This window comes from Pezoporus wallicus, unplaced genomic scaffold (genome assembly GCF_028554395.1).
Source record: "Pezoporus wallicus isolate ANWC-B61680 ecotype Strahan unplaced genomic scaffold, APGP_CSIRO_Pwel_v1 contig_9123, whole genome shotgun sequence".
Lineage (NCBI taxonomy): Eukaryota > Metazoa > Chordata > Aves > Psittaciformes > Psittacidae > Pezoporus > Pezoporus wallicus.
In genome coordinates, this window is record NW_026641571.1 from 579,289 (window position 1) to 596,140 (window position 16,852).

At 48.0% G+C, this 16,852-nt stretch overlaps 2 protein-coding genes across 3 annotated transcripts in view; one reads left to right on the plus strand and one right to left on the minus strand.

The window, feature by feature from the left end:
- Positions 1 to 16,852, plus strand: part of TMEM167B (transmembrane protein 167B) — a 151,022-nt gene that overhangs the window by 60,743 nt on the left and 73,427 nt on the right. The window lies entirely within an intron of this gene.
- LRIF1 (ligand dependent nuclear receptor interacting factor 1) lies at positions 5,652 to 16,120 on the minus strand. Of its 2 annotated transcripts, none has more exons than XM_057424453.1 (4): positions 16,056 to 16,120; positions 9,633 to 11,148; positions 7,816 to 8,094; positions 5,652 to 6,807 (listed from the first exon to the last, which is right to left on the minus strand). In XM_057424453.1, exons 1-4 carry the CDS (start codon positions 16,109 to 16,111, stop codon positions 6,340 to 6,342), a joined length of 2,319 nt encoding a protein of 772 aa, XP_057280436.1. In that variant the 5' UTR covers positions 16,112 to 16,120; the 3' UTR covers positions 5,652 to 6,339. The 2 variants fall into 2 exon arrangements, with proteins under 2 accessions (XP_057280436.1, XP_057280437.1); XM_057424454.1 differs by lacking the exon at positions 16,056 to 16,120 and adding an exon at positions 13,301 to 13,424.

Here is a 16,852-nt window from a genome sequence, read left to right on the forward strand (position 1 = left end):
CTTGACAGGCAGCTCCCTGCAGGGAGCTGGGCACAGCCAGGCTCTGCTGGCTGAGGACTCAAGCAGTCAACCCAAGGAGCTGCTTCCTTCCCTGCCACAGGACTTCCAGGCCCCCAGGGACATTCATAAACCTTCACTGCCCTGAGCAGCCTCACCTGGGACCTCCTCACACGCTCTCTGCCCATGGCCCAGGACCAGCCAGGAGCACCCTTCAGCTCTGTCCCAGCTTTACGTTGTCCTACCATGGACAGCTCCGCTCTGTCAGGTTGCGTCACGCTTCAACAGCCCTTGTTTGGTGGGAGCAGTGGAGTACACAGCGGGATGGATTTCCACCCAAAGCCAAATGGGAGCTGCCAGCCTGGATGGGGGGGAAGATGTGGAGGAAAAATGGGAAGGGAAATGGCAACAGAGAATGTGGCAAGCACCAAGCGGTGCCTTGAGAGCCTGGGGCAGGAGCATGCAGCATTACTCAGGGGAGCTATGCAGCTGACACGAAACAAGGTCTCAATGGTTTGATTGAGGGGTTATCATTATTTAATGAAGAAGTGTTAGCAAATGAGGGCACCGTCGATTCAAAAGGGAGAATTAACAGGGCTGGCCCAAAGGCAGCATGTCCGCAACTCATTGAGCCTGTCCAGAGAGCAACCACGTCAAACCTGGCACAGAAAGAGGGGATGGAGAAAAGCAGCCTTGGACAACCTCAACTTGCATCTGAGTGAGTGGGTGATGAAGGGACAACAAATCAGGAGGAATTCTGCCAGAAGGAGTCTGGGATCAAGGCGCAGAACGAGCCCACAAATTTCCCATCCTGCCGTCACAGGGAGCTGACAGATCCGTCTGGAATGGAGACGTCGGTAGGAAGATGCAGAGCAAAGTCATGAAGAGGAATGGGTTTATGAATGAGCAGGAGGACACTGTCCTGTTCAGACAGGAACCCGAAAGATGCAAGAGCTGAAGTTCTCACTGAGAACTGCTGTAGTACCAGAGGACAGGAGAGTGGCAAATTCAGTGGTTTGAAGCATTCCCATCACATGGAGCTACATGAGCAGCACTTCCTTGTCCACACCAATGAAAATAGGTGGAAACTGGCAGAACCATGGACCATGCAGGAAGAGGTTGGGATACTGCAGCAACAATGCAGTCAATTGCAGTGGGAAATCTCTTGGAGATGCTGGAGATGAAACCCCTCTCTCATGAGCACAGGCAGGTACCAAGGGAGGTGGCTGTGTGGCCTGGCTGGAAGGCGCCAAGATGCTGGTATCCAGGTGGTGCCTATTGCTGTGTGCTGGGACCTGGGGGATGCCATCAGCTTCCAAACCCTCCTCAAACCTCTGGGGGCTTCTGATTTTGGCCACTGCATAGGGGCTTTGACACCACCTTTCCATGCCCTTCAGGAGCTGACAGATTGGTGTCTTTGCCCATCCTTCCTCACTTGTGTGGACCACCTGGATTTATTTACTGTCTTTTCTCTTATGTGGGTGCCTCGTCACTCCAGCTTCATCTTCCCACCATCACCTCTTCAAGGCCTGAGATTTCATTTTGATCTCTTGTCTTCGTTTATTCTGTCATGAGCTGGAGATCCTCAGCACCTACAAACACGTCCCGGGGGTTTCCTCAATGGAAGGCAGAAGCCTCGGATACTCCTCTTGGAGCCGGTCCTCTTCAACATTTCACATTCAGAAATCCAGCCTGGTTTGGGTTGGAAGGGACCTCAAAGCTCCTCCAGCTCCAACCCCTGCCACGGGCAGGGACACCTTCCCTAGAGTAGCTTGCTCCAAGCCCCTGTGTCCAACGTGGCCTTGAACACTGCCAGGGATGGGGCAGCCACAGCTTCTCTGGGCACCCTGTGCCAGTGTCCCACCACCTTCATAATGAAGAGCTTCTTCCCAGTATCTCCTTCAACTCTTCCCTCTTCCAGCTGGAAGCTGTTTCTCCTCATCCCATCCCTACAGGCCCTTGTCCCAAGCCTCTCTCCAGCTTTCCTGCAGCCCCTTTAGGCACTGGAGCTGCTCTAAGGTCTCCCCTTCAGGAGCCTTCTCTTCTCCAGGCTGCCCCAGCCCAGCTTTCTCAGCCTGGCTCCAGAGCAGAGCTGTTCATTTCTGTGATCATTTTGTCTTTGCACTCTTCAAGGCATCCACTCTCAGTCTCCATCCTGACCTCCTTCCCCACGTTGGTCTCTGTGGAGAGACAATGATGGGCTGGATGGATCTTCAGACTAACCCAGCGCTGACTACTTAGGCTTTCATGCCTTGCTATTGAAAGCAGTGCCACTTCCCTTTCCATTGCCAGAAGCCTTCTTCAGACTGCACTGCAGCTGCTCGACACCTCCAGATCCACCAGAGGACACGTAGGGCTCTGCCCAGTTCAGCCTTGGCCAATGCTCCTGCTGCCAACTGCGCCATTGGAAACGGGTCACACTTTGTCCACCCAAATCATGGCAGTGTAGAACACTCAGGGTCAGACCCACACGCTCCAAACCAGGCCGAAAGCTGAACCTGCACATCCCCGATGACAAGTACCTGCAGATGCTTCTGGTCTTTGTGCACAGCTCCACTCACAGCAGCTGCCTGCAGCACTGGACCCGATGGGCTCCAGAGTATGCAGCTTCCAGGATCACCATCCGTGGAAGCATCCAAAAGCCACGTAGATGTGGCGCTTGGGGACACGGGTTAGGGGTGGCTTCGCAGTTGGGCTTGATCTTAAGGGTCTTTTCCAACCTAAATGGTTCTGTGGTTCTGTAAAAGGCTGGGGCAGCCCTCTGTGAAGATCGGTGTCCTACAGAAATGCCTGTGCTGTGGTGGGTCCTCCTCTAGCTGGAAAGTAACACATGGATAGTTCTGGCTGCATACTCCAAGTCACCGCGTTGGGCTGCTGGTGGCATCATCATTGCTTCCTGATCCGTTCTGCCCAGCACTCACTGGCACCTCTGCTCTTCCCAACCAGGAATCCCGAAATGGTCTCCCACTGATTCTTCCTGAATATTTACTTGGGAGTAAGCTTGAATTCACTTGAAAGCCTAACTCTATGGATTCCATACTGCAAGCCATGGCGTGTATCTGCTATGCCTTCCACCAGCTAAGCTGCACATAGGGGTGGCTGCCAATGCCTCTGACTCCTGGGGCTGCTGGCAGCATTCCCAGGACTCCAGCTTTCTTGTCACAAAGTGCCAATGGATCACAGGAATTGAAGGATGAGCAGTGCAGGGGAACAGAACCTGCGCTACAGATGATGTGTCCAGAGGAGGAGCAGGTCCGACAACCTGCAGCATCCTTGGCTGGTGCCAGTCCCTTCGTTCCTGCTGTTGGCGCAACCTTCCCACACCAAGGGCCCTCTCTAGGCTCTCAGTGATGCTTTCAACTCTGCACTGATGTTGCGCCAAGAAAGACATCTCCTTCTCTTCCACAGATGGCTTGGTTTTGTCTTACTGAATCACATCAAGAGTTTCCCATTACCAGGAACCAGCCCATTCACTTTCTTCCACCAAATCGCACTGGGCACATTTCTTCAGAACCTTGAGGTGAGGATCTTCCTTCAGGATCTTCCCCTTGTGCCTAGAGAAGACTCAGGCTCATGGACCACTTTGTGAGGGTGAAAGAGGTTCTGGAAGAGAGGTGGTGGTGTGTCATGGAATGTCTAACCTGGAATCTTCCCAGCAAAAAGGAGAGGGTAAGCAAACTCGGATTCACTGATTTACTTGAAGATCATTGGAAAGTAGAAGGAAGACTTTGTCAGAAGACAGGACAGGGGCATGATGGCAGTTGGAAGAGCATCACAACAGGGGACTGCAGCACGAGACATGAGGCTGCTTCTACATCCTTCTGATTGCCACCCCGTTGTGTTGGATCCGGCTGGGATGGAGCTGATGTTCTTCCGAGCAGCGCATGGCGTGGATTGGATGTGTGAGGGTGACTGTTGGCAACATGCCAGCAGTGTTCTGGTGCTTTGGCTATTGCTGAACAGCGCTTGCACACCATCAAGACCTTCCCTCCCAGCAAGCAGGCTGGGGATGGACAAGAAATTGGAAACGGATGTTCCATACAACATCATGCTCAGCAAATCAACACTTAATGAGTGGAGGAGGATGCAGGGACATTTACGCTTACAGTACCTGTCTTCCCACGTAAACATTATGCACACAGAGACCCAGAAAATGGTGCAACATCTGCCTGCTGCCAGGACCCGCTCATTAAATTCCTTAGCTTGCTTTCTCCACATGCAGCTTTGAGCCTGTTCAACTGGCTTTATCTCCATCCACAAGCTTGTCTGGCTCCTCTCTTCCCCTCATCCTGCAGGAGGGGAGCAAGCGAGCAGCTGGGTAGGTGCAACTGGATGGCTGGCCAGGGTCAACCCATCGCACCCACATGCGTGCAGGGAATATTCCCACTTTCCACACAAATCGATTCCCTCCTTACTACTGCTTATATCCGATGTGCAGATGTGGCCCAACTTGTACCGCTTCCACCTTCTGGAACAAGCACGGAGCAGGCTGCAGGCATCTTCCTCCCTGGCTGCTCAAAGAAATCATCTCCTATGAATGGGCCTCTTCGCTTTGCACATCTACCAACAAGGGCCACGCATCATCTGTGCACACCTGCTCCAGGATGCAGGTCACTGGTCCAACCACCACTCCTTTCCTCAGGCACTCAGCGGTCTGGCTGCTGCTCCTAGCTCTGGGATACTTGGGCTGCACAACACTGTAGGTCATGAGGCCCTTCATGCTCATCATTCACTCCACTATGCATCAGTCATTCATTACGGTGCCCATTTTCCTATGCTAAACTATGGGATTTCTGCCCCCAAACACTCACTCCACACACAGCGAATCCATAGATGCCCATACCACCCTTGCTTGCTCTATCACAAGCACCTGCCTCTTAAACAGTAATCTCCATCATTAAAGTGTTTAGTTCCATCATACACCTTCCTTCTTCACCCACCAACACGTTTGGTGTGTCATCTGCTCCTACACTTGGCCTATCTGACACTCTTCACTGCAGGGACCACCTTTTTCTTCCCTTCCTGCCTCTCTAAATCCACTGGAGTCTTTCCCACTGAGATGCATATTAGTAAGGAACAGACAACTGATAGAGTCTAGTGGGGTCTCCAAAGATGGATCTCCAAAGCAACATCTTTCACCACAACCCTACGCATGCGCCAGGCATCCGTGTGGTAACAGAAACCTTGCAGATGTATTTAAAATACAGAAAATAAAGAACAGAGATCAGCAGGGGAGTTCTGCAGGGGTCAGAGATGTTGAATGTAACCATAAATGGGACAGGAGAACCCACAATGACAAATCCTGTTGGCAAAGCAGCTGTTCATGGCTGGTACAGCAAAGAGAACTGCAGAACTCAATGCAAGCCTCAAGGACATGGACAAGAGAGGGCAGTGAAAGGCATCCACACAACACGTGACAGAATATGCTGGACAAACACACTACAAAGGTCTATAAAAACTATGAGAGTGAAGACTCTGAGTGCACAGCCTCTCCTACAATCAAAACCAAAGGAGCATCGAATGAAGGCAGCGAGAGACACATTTAAATAACAAATAAATGCAAAAGAGAAAGATAACCCCCCCGCATATAGAAATAGACCTTTTTTGCTTCAACAAGTTATTATTGAACATGATTGTGTTTTAAAAAAGTACACCTACCTCCTCCCCTCCAAAAATGCACCCCACAGCCAAACCTCAACATTGCACAACTGGCAAAGGCCTTATAAAGGCTTACAATAGGAAGAGTAAGAAACACATACCTCCTAATTGTCAGCAGGGGGTTCTCCTGCTGCCACCTTCGCATCTGGAAGAGGGCTGGTATGAACAGCATCTGTATTATCTGCCTGTAATTCCCGACTCATTTAAATAGCATTTATTAAACACTGACCATTGACCTTTCATGACCACTGACAGGTCTCAGGTATGTATAAAAGTTGTCATGCACATTAGGAAAACAAAAGAATTATCGACAGTTGGGGTTTGCCATTTACACTGAGTTTCTAAGAGATAGGCCATAGGATCCCGAAGTGGGAAGGTTTATTCGCTAGGACTAATAGAGAAACCCCTCCATTCAAAATATAGAGAATGCACTAACAAAAAATGCCCATCTTCTGCATTCTTTGATACATGTGATGCTCCAGAAGCAGAATTTGATGGTCCAAGTCTTTTATTTCTGGTATTAAGAACCCTGTCCTTTTTTTACGTACACATCCTGTGTATTTTATCCTGTGCCTATTTTGTTCACATCTTCCATCTACCAGAAACGTTCCTTGTTTAAACACGGAATTCCTTCTTAAAGTCACTGCAATGCAGCTGAGCATGGGCCTGCTGACGAGCTGCAGTTCAGCTCTGCTGCATCTTCCTGCGCATCTCCTCCAGCGCCGCTTCCCGCGCCCTTAACTGCTGTTTGAGTCGTGCGATTCTTTCATCCCGGATGGTTTCATCCAAGTCTGGAGGAGTCAAAGGGAAAGCATCATTTCTGAAAGACCCTTCCAGAATTGAAGGGGCATCTTCAGAAGACACTAAAACTGGGATACTTGGGTATGGAATGTCACTATATTGAGAGTCCAGGTCTTGCTCAGAGTCCCTGCCCAGAGATGACACAGTGAAGTCTGTGGAGATACTTTGCTGCAGTAAGACCGGCAGAGGTGAAGGACTTCTGCTATGGACACTGGAACTGGAGCTGGTGTTCTCTGAACTTGGACCTGTGGTTGATTTGACTGAAGTTTTCCTTTTCTTTCCAGTGTTTGACGCCGCTGAGGATTTTACCTTTCTTTTCTTAGCCAGATCCTCTTCTGGATCCACAGTTTTCTGTAGAGCCAAGAAAACACACTTCTGTTAAACTGAGCATCATTCCACATTGTAAGTAAGCACAAATCACAAGCTATTTGTTGCAAGCTTCTTGGCATTCCTATATGGAAGACGTTTCTTTAGCAATTTGAGCAAACATACCTCTGTGTTCAGTATCTTTCTAACAAAGATTCCCAGTTAACAATTCCAGAACACTGAATTCCTTCCTTAGTGCGCTTCTGCCTCTCCTGTGCACACCTATCATCTCCTGCTGCTGCTTATATTCAACTGCAGTGTGAGACAAAACCTTTGGGAACACTGTGGCTGAACAGAGCTACTTTGGATGGATAAAACCATTTTACTGCATTAAGATGGAAGTTCCTTCATTGAGGGAGTCTTTCCAGAAGCACCCAAACAAGTTCTTGGCCAACATCAAAGGACCACGTTTATAAAGACATTTGTAACGCTGAAGATTAGAGAGGTACAACAAAACCACACACGTGGATACCCTTCTTTGGCAGTCCACCTCACCTTGTCATGTCAGTGACTGAAGCACCTTAGAACAATGACACTTGACTGATCTCAAACTCAACTGTAAAGCCTCACAAGAAATTACTCTTCTATTATTCTGCTTATACCCACTGGATAAACATAATTGTTTGCAGAAGGTTCCATATAAATAATTAGGACAAAGAGGCCTGGTTTCTATTCCAATAAAGATTACCCCTGCCACCACCAGAGGGTCCAGTCTTCTTCAAAGCGTTTGTCCTTCAGATTTCCTCCCATGAAACCAGGAAAGAGGAGAAGGATTCTGGGACTACTCAAGTCATACTCAAGTCACCCAACTCCTTTGTGGCCCACAAACAAGATGTAGGAGCGATTCTGACAGCGACCATAATTACTGGCTTGCCCTGATGAACCTAGAAGAGGAAGGATGCAAACCAACACCCAGCTCTGTACTGAATAAACACATGGAGCTTTCTGAAGGTGTTGCTGTACACATTTTAGCACCGTAAGATTTCAAGATACCTTTTCCTCATTCACACATTCCTGGTGTTGATTCGTTGTTTCCACATCTACCAATGATGAATCAATAGAATCACTTTTCCTTTTCAAGCTGTTACTGGAGCAAACCCTTTCTTCTAGTTCCTCACAGGAGCTCCTTAATGGTATTCTCTTAAGGTAAACTCTCTCCTCCTTAGAGAGTCCAAATTTTTTCCTTAATTCCAAGTATTGTTTCCAATGTGGCTTTTCTTGCTGTTTGATTTGAATAAGCTTTCTTGGTGAATCCATCTTTCCACATTGCATCTGAAATACAGAAACAGTGAGAGACCCATCAATCTCTCAATCTCTCTCCCCACACACACGTAAGCTAAAAAGTAGTTACTAGGAAGACAGCTGAACATTTGTGTTGTCTGCCATTCTCCAAGAGTTACACTTAACACAGATTAATCCAACTTTTAGGTATTATATACATATGTACACAGGCCTAACGCTCTTGTTAGTCACGTAAAACCCCAAGTACACTGTGGAACATCCAGAAAATGCAGAGTCCAACCAGCAAACACAGAAGTAAAAGAAGCAACAAGGAAATCACCTGTTCTAAAACTTCTAAGTAACAAAGGAAGATGATGGAAGATCAGACAAGTGTTTTCACAGGGCCACATTTAGGCTGCTGAGTGCATCTCATCCTTGTGTTGTGGTTGACAATACTAACCAAGCACCATTAGCCATGTCGGGTATCTAACCTCATTGTAACCTGAGCTGTGTCTGAACTTCAAGGTCAACCTCACATCAGTAGGTCGGGCAATGCACAGGCTTGCAAATTCACAGACTAAAAGCAGCAAACATTCAATGTTTTTCAGAGATTAAAGCAACACTTGGCACCACACAGCACTAAAGGAAAAGAAAAAAAGGCTATTTAACCAGTTTCCAGGTGAGGAAGGATCACAAGAGTCCCTGCAACGCGTTCCAGTGATTAAACTTGGAATTTTGCACAAATATGCCTAGCTGGCATTGCTCTTCTACCTGCTCAACGCAAGCTTCAGAATGATTCCTTTTATCTGAAGGCAAATTCATCCTGGCCTCTTGAGCAACTGAAACCTTGACCTCCAATCTCCATGGGTAGAGGCTGGGGCATTTGAGGCTAAGGACTTTTTTGATGTTATGGCTTTAAAAGAACAAGAGGTCCAGCCTGAAGGTGGAAAGCCATTAAGGATCACAGGAGTTTCTTCTGCCTGACATGAAACCATGAGTCATAGAAGGTGGATCCCTCCTCACCATGGCATGAAAGGAAGGCAGCACAGCTCCTGCCTTTGGCTGAGCTAGTGGAGGCTGGAGCTGACTTAGTGCAACACCAGAGCTTGTCTCTGGGTGACAAACCCTGCTCGACCACCTCGGTTTCCACTTGTGTAGCTGCAAACTTCTCTACCTCACATCGCACCTACAACAGTCAACAGCTAGGCTTTGTGAATGTGGTACCAACCACGTAAAGCAGGTATCAAAGCATTTCAGATATGAAAGCAGACTGTCCCCAGGGCGCAACCAAGAAACAACTCTCCTATAGTTTCAGTTGTTTCTGACAATTTATCTTGTGAGAAAATACAAAGGCATCTTCTCCCTCCTTCTTCCTTTTCTCTATGCATTTTCTCACTTGCATAGTACAATCTTATTGAAAAGAAAAGCCATTTCTTGACCAGAAACACACTTTAGATGAGCATATCCAGTGGCAAAACACCTGGTTACAAAAAACTGTGAACTTTTTAACAGCCATTTTATTCAAATAGAACCAGGACCATACAACAACTTAGCAGAGTGAGATGGGCACGTGTATTGGAGAGAGTTACCTTTTGACAGTCCTCACTGAAAGCACCCTCTTGCTTAGCCTGAGGCAAAACAGCCCTTGCTGCTTTGGGGGAATGGGTCTTTCCTTTGCCATTGTGGCACACGTTTTCCTGTGCCCCATCTGCCGTAACGGGGGTCACTCCACTTGAAATGCTCGTGTTGAAGAGCAAACTCTTTCTGTGGTTTACAGTGGAATCCTGCTGGTTAGCACTTGGTGTCACCGGAGCTGCAGGTGCAGATCTTACATCACTTCTTAAGCCAGTTGGGGAAGGGGAGTCTGGAGACGGGTTTGGATCTTTCTGAGACAGCACCATCCCGCTGGTTTTGGACAACACCAGATTCACTACTTCACTGGTTATTTTGCTGACTGCAGTAGAATCAATTAGTGTGGATGTCTCCGTTCTCACTGAAACATCAGAAGAGGAAGATGGCTGGTTGTCAGCTTGGCCCGATAGAACATCAGAGCTTCTTTTGGTCAACAAATAGACTTTCCCATTGTACATGACCAGAGCATTATCTTTAATAGGCAGGATTTTTGTTTGGCTTCCACCAGGACCGCTAGAACAGAGTGATAAAATATTCACAGAGTTCGCTTCTGCATTCTTCATGTCTGACAAAGTCTTCAGGATCTTGGAAGCCACGTTATTGGATGACTTCACGGGGATCAGGCAAGGCGTCGACGACTGTGGACCTTCTTGCACGACCCATTTCATCGGACATTGCTGGCACTGCTGACCATCAGATGTTACTGTCCCAGGAGCAGGGCTACTTCCCTTTTGTGTAGCTGTCATTATCAACGTTTGTGAAACTTCCGGGGCAGGTTTTGGGCAAATGGCTCGTAAGCTCGTAAGGGCTGTTTTCGCTGTTTTCACTGTTTTCACTGGCGACACATAAATAACAGTTGGCGTTTTTGCACCGTCATCCTCTCCAGACGCTTCTGTCGCTGTCGTCGTAAGGATTTTTTGCTGTACTGCAGGTGGTAAAAAAGAAGCTGGGACAGATTTCACTTCTGCATCAGCTGGGATCTGGAGGTGGTGGCCAGAAGGCACGCTTGAAGTCTTCACAGCAACTGGCAGTGTTTTTGTGTTGAGCACCATGTATGCTGTGTTGCTCTGGTTGGATGAACTGGTGACAGCAATGTTCTGTAAAGACAGTTTGTCCACTGAAACACAACTGCTCTGGCTGTTAGCACCTGAATTTGGAGTTAGGCTTTCTTTTTCAGAACCTGCCCTAAGACTTTCCTGTTTGTCTAATGTCCTTGCAAGAATAATCTTTCCAGGGTTAGGAGACTGAAAAACGGGTATCTTAACAGATGAAGGCGCGGTGGTATTGCCAAGCTGTGTCTTAAAAGTAAGATGGACTGGACTAGAAACACTCGCTTTAGAATTATTTGCCATGGTTGAAGACTGAACTATTGGCACAAAGCTTCCAGAAGCTATAGGAATTGGAAGTAATTTCAGAAGGTTTTTTCCATCTGGTCCCGTCGTCTGAACTACTCGGTACATACAGCCTGCAACGCTTAACAAAACAAAGACAAGAGACAAGAGACAAGAGAAAAGAAAGAGAGCGTAAGTGAACACAGCACAGATATCTTCATTCATGTGCATCAGTGCATTGTACACCCGGTGCTGCCACGCCTTAGAAGCTGATGAATTACTGAAAGCTCCTGATCTTCAGGGACTTCACTGGCAAATCAGACTGAGCTACTCAGTGTACATTTGGGAGCAGCATTTCAGAACCACAGGCTATCTGAAAAACAACGGGCAACCTTTACATCCCAGAGTAGCAAGAAATGGCATCCTTTTCAGGTAACAAAAGACCTAAAGAAACCCCTTACGTTACCCTCCTCCTCTGCTTACAGGCCCTTCCGTTCTGAGAAATTAAAAAGCTCCCTCCAGATTTCACAAAGAAGCTGTGTTTTTGCTTTCCCACATCCCTGTTCCTATTAATATCCCTGCTTAGTGCTACAAAGTCTGAATCTCACAGAAGCTTCAGGAAAAGGCAGCAGATTGGTTGTGTGGCAAGACAGAAGCAGAAATTACTTCAGACATACACACAAAACAAGGGAATTAAGATGCAGAATACACTGACTTTGTGGAGTAGGCTGTAGGGTGACCACATGCCTGCATCTCCCCTGCCTGCTCATTCTTCAGGCAGATACAGACCACAAAGGTGGTGGTCTTCAAAGAAAGCAACAAAATACTATCGAGATACATGCATTTATAAGAACAGAAATCTAAGTCTAGGAAGGGAAAGGCTTCAAAACTGAGGGGGAAGACATGGAAACAGCACCAGTCAAATCTGGAGAGTGCATTTTGGTAGGTGAAGATAGGAACTCCCAAGAGCAGACAGACAGAGAGAACCCTGTCAAACCAGAAGTTAGTTGTGATGCTTCAAACATCAAGATTTTCCAAGTCCAAGATACTGGACTTGAAATATGTATTGCAAGATGCTCTTGGGACTCTCAGAAGAACAATCTAATGCCCAAAGCACTGCAGAAGCAATGCAGCATGTCGAAACATGCATGAACAAAACAGCTTCCCTCACTAGCAAAGAGGCCAAATGAACTGAAAGGAAGTTTCATAGTCTTGGTATCAGATCCAGAATGATAAAAAGGCAAAGCTGCCAACTCCACTATGTCCCATTGACTTTCTGCATATTTCCCTCTACCAGTCCAGATGACATCAACGTTTTGTGCTGTTTACTGTCAAGTAGTTTTGAAACACTGGCGTTTTTTCTGGCAGTGAAGCATTACAGTTTGGACTTCCAACCCAGCTTGGAACAGAGTGACCAGGAGCTACCCATCACGTGTCCCACTGATAGATCTCCTCAAGAAGTCAGTCAAGACGTTGCCTTTTCCCATCAAGTGAGAAGAAGGATGCTGCTCACTCTCAGAGCTGGACAGCTCCTGCTACAGTCTGAAGGGTCATTTTCCCCTTGGTGGCCAACACAAATGACCATGCTATTGTCTATCTAAACCACAAAGGCTTTAGACATACAGAGCTTTCCTCATTGTACCTTACCATTAACTCCCACACCCAGTATTTTGGTACAAGGCCTCATTTCTAAGCACAATGTGTGAGAAGGCAAATGTTGGTGTGATTGATCAGAGCAGTGGGCAGCCTTCTGCTTCAAAAACAACCGACTTAAAAACATGGCCAATACCCCACCTGGTTCTAGTGGAAGCTGCCATCAGAGGTTTTAGTAGCAAAATGGAGTTGGATGGTTTGGCATCAGAAATGACAGTTGAGAAGGACTAACATGAGCAATCTTATAGAAATACTTTTGCTTAAACAAAGAGCAACTACAAGTGTTTGTATGCTAGAACTTAAAGCAGAAAGGACTCACTTCATATCTCCCAGCACTACTGATAATGCAAAGTTAGGAAGACCAGCACTGAGCTCCTGGACAGCTTCTTGCATTTGTATCTATTCTGTGCTTTGGATCATTCAATTGAGCTTGATGACCTTAAAGGTCTTCTCCTACTTGATTCAATGCTTCGTTAATAACCCCATGATCTACAATGGCAACTTCTCTTCTACATGCAAGAATCAATATTATGAAGGCAAACTGAGAAGGACATTTTCATCAAGTTCATGTTCATGTCTGTGGAACACAGACATGGAGCTGTCAAACCACAGCAGCTTAAACAGAGCAAATGGGCACTTACCTCTGCTCAAACTAACTAGCACTGCAAGGAGGCATCAAAGGGCAGAAGAAACCCCCAAAGAGGCATGCTCCTTCACCTGTCAAAGCAAGGGGATACCTCTAATTTTTGGGCAAGAGGAAGGGGAGCAGCTCAGAGAGAGAGAGCGAGGGAGGCAGCAAGAAACAGAGAGGAAGAGAGAGATGAGGCAGAAGACGCATTGGCATGAATGCTTTCTTCAGCAGCAACGCCGGTGTCCAGCGCTCAATTCCACTCTTCTTGTTTCTCCCTTGAGTCACTGTTCATCTCCTTTAGGATGGGCTCAAAAAACGGGTTTGACACTGTGCTACAAACAGGATCTTTTAAGTAGGCTGGGGAAGAGACCTCCTTGAAAAAATCCGGTTTGTCAGAGCTCCAGGTCATTCTGCTTCTCAGGATCCCAAGAAGACAACGGCAGCTTTTGATCTTCACACTTCATGCAAAAAGAGCAAGAAACCCCCCAGGTGCAGTTTTGTGGGCAATAACATCCTTTTACCTGAAACAAATACTCACAGGACTGCAGAAGCACAAAAACAAAAAGCTAAAAGATAGACAAGAAGGAAGGAAAGGAAATGTTCAGAGACATTGAGAAATTGCATTCACACGTCTTCCCCCTTTGGAAGAGGAAGGCAAAGCGTCATTCTCAAAGTTTTTAGATGCTTTTTCTACTCCATGTATCAATTGAAAACCCTCTACCATCTATAGCTCACATTGGTAAAGACTCTTCCAGGTGATACAAAGAAATAACCAGGATGGGTGCCTTGTATTACCCAAATTAAAGCATTTTTCATACATTATTGAGTGATGAAGAGGAGAGCTGGAAGCTGCCTTAGTTCCCTCTGCAGGCTCCCCCTGCTTTGAAGAATCTGGTTTAAGAATCACTCAAGCAGAGTGAAAAAGGTCTTTCCATCCCCTTTTAGAAGTGTCAGATAATTTAGTTTAAGAACTGGCTGATTAAAAGTAATAATTATAGGAATTCTGTCCATTAGGCCAAGTTGGACATGAGGATTCCTCCCATAATTCTGAAGCAGTGTTCCTTCTCCTCTTCATCCTCCTTCACTTCCCTACCCCACAAATAGAAGCCCCCTCAAATCTCAGATATTAACACTAATAATAATTCCATTGCAATGGTACTTCAGCATGGCCCAAGGTCTAAAGGCAAAGCCGGAGGAAAACCGGCTCATGGAAGAAAAAACGAGTGGTGGACTGGGAGAAATCCTGCCCCATGGCACCACAGAAACCACCAACTTCAGGTTTTCATCTTCCCTTCCCAAATCCATACATAAATCTGCGCCCTTCAGGGTGGCAACTGTCAACGTGACGACATCTCGCTTGACCGAAAATGGTCGTTATTTCTTGAGGCAATATTGAAACCTCCCAAGTCAACACTGGGCACGGCATTAAGCAGGATATGACAGCAGAGACAAGGGAAAGAAAAATGGGAACGTTTCCTTACTTAGTTCTATCAAGCTGGCAGAATAAAGAGAACAGTCAACGCTTCCCTCAGCTCAACAGAATTCCCATGAAGAAAACAGGAATTCATCATCATTTGTTCCATCAGCCACCGACTGGATTGCGAGGTCTCATCCAAATGCATTTAGTACTCTTCCTAAGAAGCCCAAAGGACACCACACTGAGTATTCCAAACTTCACCTCCTGTCCCTGGTAAGGAAAGGCAGCTCTCTGTCAAGTCTAGGTGCAGTTCGACTTCCAAGTTGCCAGAAGAAGCATTCCCAGGCAGAACCAAGCTGGTTTTTAGCCTGCCTTTCCTTCCAACCATTGCTTTAGGGACACCTTTCACCTCCTCTCAACATGAATAAACCAAGCAGGGCCCAGAAGCCACTACAGAGCTCAACCACCCAACTTCACTGATTTTAATGGATTTGGCTGATTCCAGAAAGCAGGAAAAGGCCATTGATTCTACACTGGAAGCGTAAATCTGGGGACAAGGGCAATTTGCAAAATTTATTTTATGCAGCCACATCCCATCCATGGATTAGCTGAAGGTTGAATCAAAACAGGTTTTGTTATCATTACCTGCAAGGAATCCTGGCTGGAATTTAGGCCCAGGCCATTCCTAACGCCTCGGGGGGGTTATTTAAATACTTATTTATAAATATTTATTGAACTATCTTTATTTATATATTATTGTAATCCAAATAATGGCCAAAGAAGCCGCCTTTGACGCTCATTTTGCATGGAAACACTTCCACCCATTAGGGACTATTCCGGGATGCGCCAACCACTGGGAAACGCTTCCTGTGCTTGGCCATAAACCCCAGCTCTCCCCATGGACAACCAGCTCCTCCAGCCAGGAAACCTTCGGCAAAGCCCCATGCCCACGGCAACAACAGCACCCGAGGAGCTCACACCAAGCCCTGTGCCTCAAGTAGACGACACCAGAGCCCCAATGGGAACGCACACATGGAACCACGGAGAGCCTGGCAGTGGGAGGGGGGGGAACGGGACCCCCGGGCTCACCCCCACCCCATGGCTCTTTGCACCTCGGGTGCTGCAAGCCCATCCCGCGAGGCTGGAGCCCTCCTCGCCCCCCCGTACCCCGCTCCATGTGCCGGGCAGAGGTGTGAAGCCACAGCCCGGTCGTCGCCGTTACCCCCCCCCCCCCCCCAACCTCCGGTGCCCCCCGGGGCCTTGCCCCTCCGGCGCCGCAGGGAGCGGAGCGGCGGGTCCGTACCTGCGGGCGTCTCCTCCCCGCCCACCGGCAGGGCCCGGTACTCACAACTGCGGGGCGCGGCGCGGCCGCTCCTCGGAGCTCCGCGGCAGCCGGGCTGACATGGCACCGGCACCGGCCGACGGGCGGCGGGCGGCGGAAGGCAGGCGGCGCGTCACTTCCGCCCGCCCCGCCTGCCAATCGGAGGGCGCTTCCGCACCGGCTACTTCCGGGAACGGCAGGCACGGAGCTGCGCCGCCGGGCGGCGGTTTGAGGAGCGGCGCTTCCGGGTGTAAGCGGAAGTGGTTGGGAAAGAGGGGGAAGTGCTTCCGGTGCGGCAGGGAATGGCTGGTTTGGGGCGGGATGGGACCGGTTGGGGCTGGAAATGACCGGTTTGAACACAGGAAATGGCGGGGTCGGGGCAGAAAATGGCGGGTTTCGAACAGGAAATGGAGGGGGAGGGGAGGGAAGTGGCGGATTTGGGGCAGGAAATGGGCAATTTTGAGGCAGAAAATGGAAGAATTGGGGCAGGAAATGGTCAAATTTGGGGCAGGAAATGGCAGTTTGGGGGCCCGAAATGGCCAAATTTGAGGCAAGAAATGGCCAAATTTGGGACAGAAAGTGGCAGATTTGAGGCAGGAAATGGCCAATTTTGAGGCAGAAAATGGAAGAATTGGGGCAGGAAATGGCCAAATTTGGGACAGAAAGTGGCAGATTTGGGGCAGGAAATGGCCAGTATTGAGGCAGAAAATGGAAGAATTGGGGCCCGAAATGGCCAAATTTGAGGCAAGAAATGGCCAAATTTAGGGCAGAAAATGGTGGATTTGGAGCAGGAAATGGCCAATTTTGAGGCAGAAAATGACCAA

Excerpts from the sequence above, each read along its gene's own strand:
- LRIF1 (XM_057424453.1), bottom strand. The coding sequence starts at position 16,111 with ATGTCAGCCCGGCTGCCGCGGAGCTCCGAGGAGCGGCCGCGCCGCGCC. Across the intron at positions 11,149-16,055 it reads CCGCGCCGCGCCCCGCAGTT|CGTTGCAGGCTGTATGTACC; the intron begins GTGAGTACCGGG and ends TGTTTTGTTAAG. Across the intron at positions 8,095-9,632 it reads TCAGTGAGGACTGTCAAAAG|ATGCAATGTGGAAAGATGGA; the intron begins GTAACTCTCTCC and ends TCTGTATTTCAG.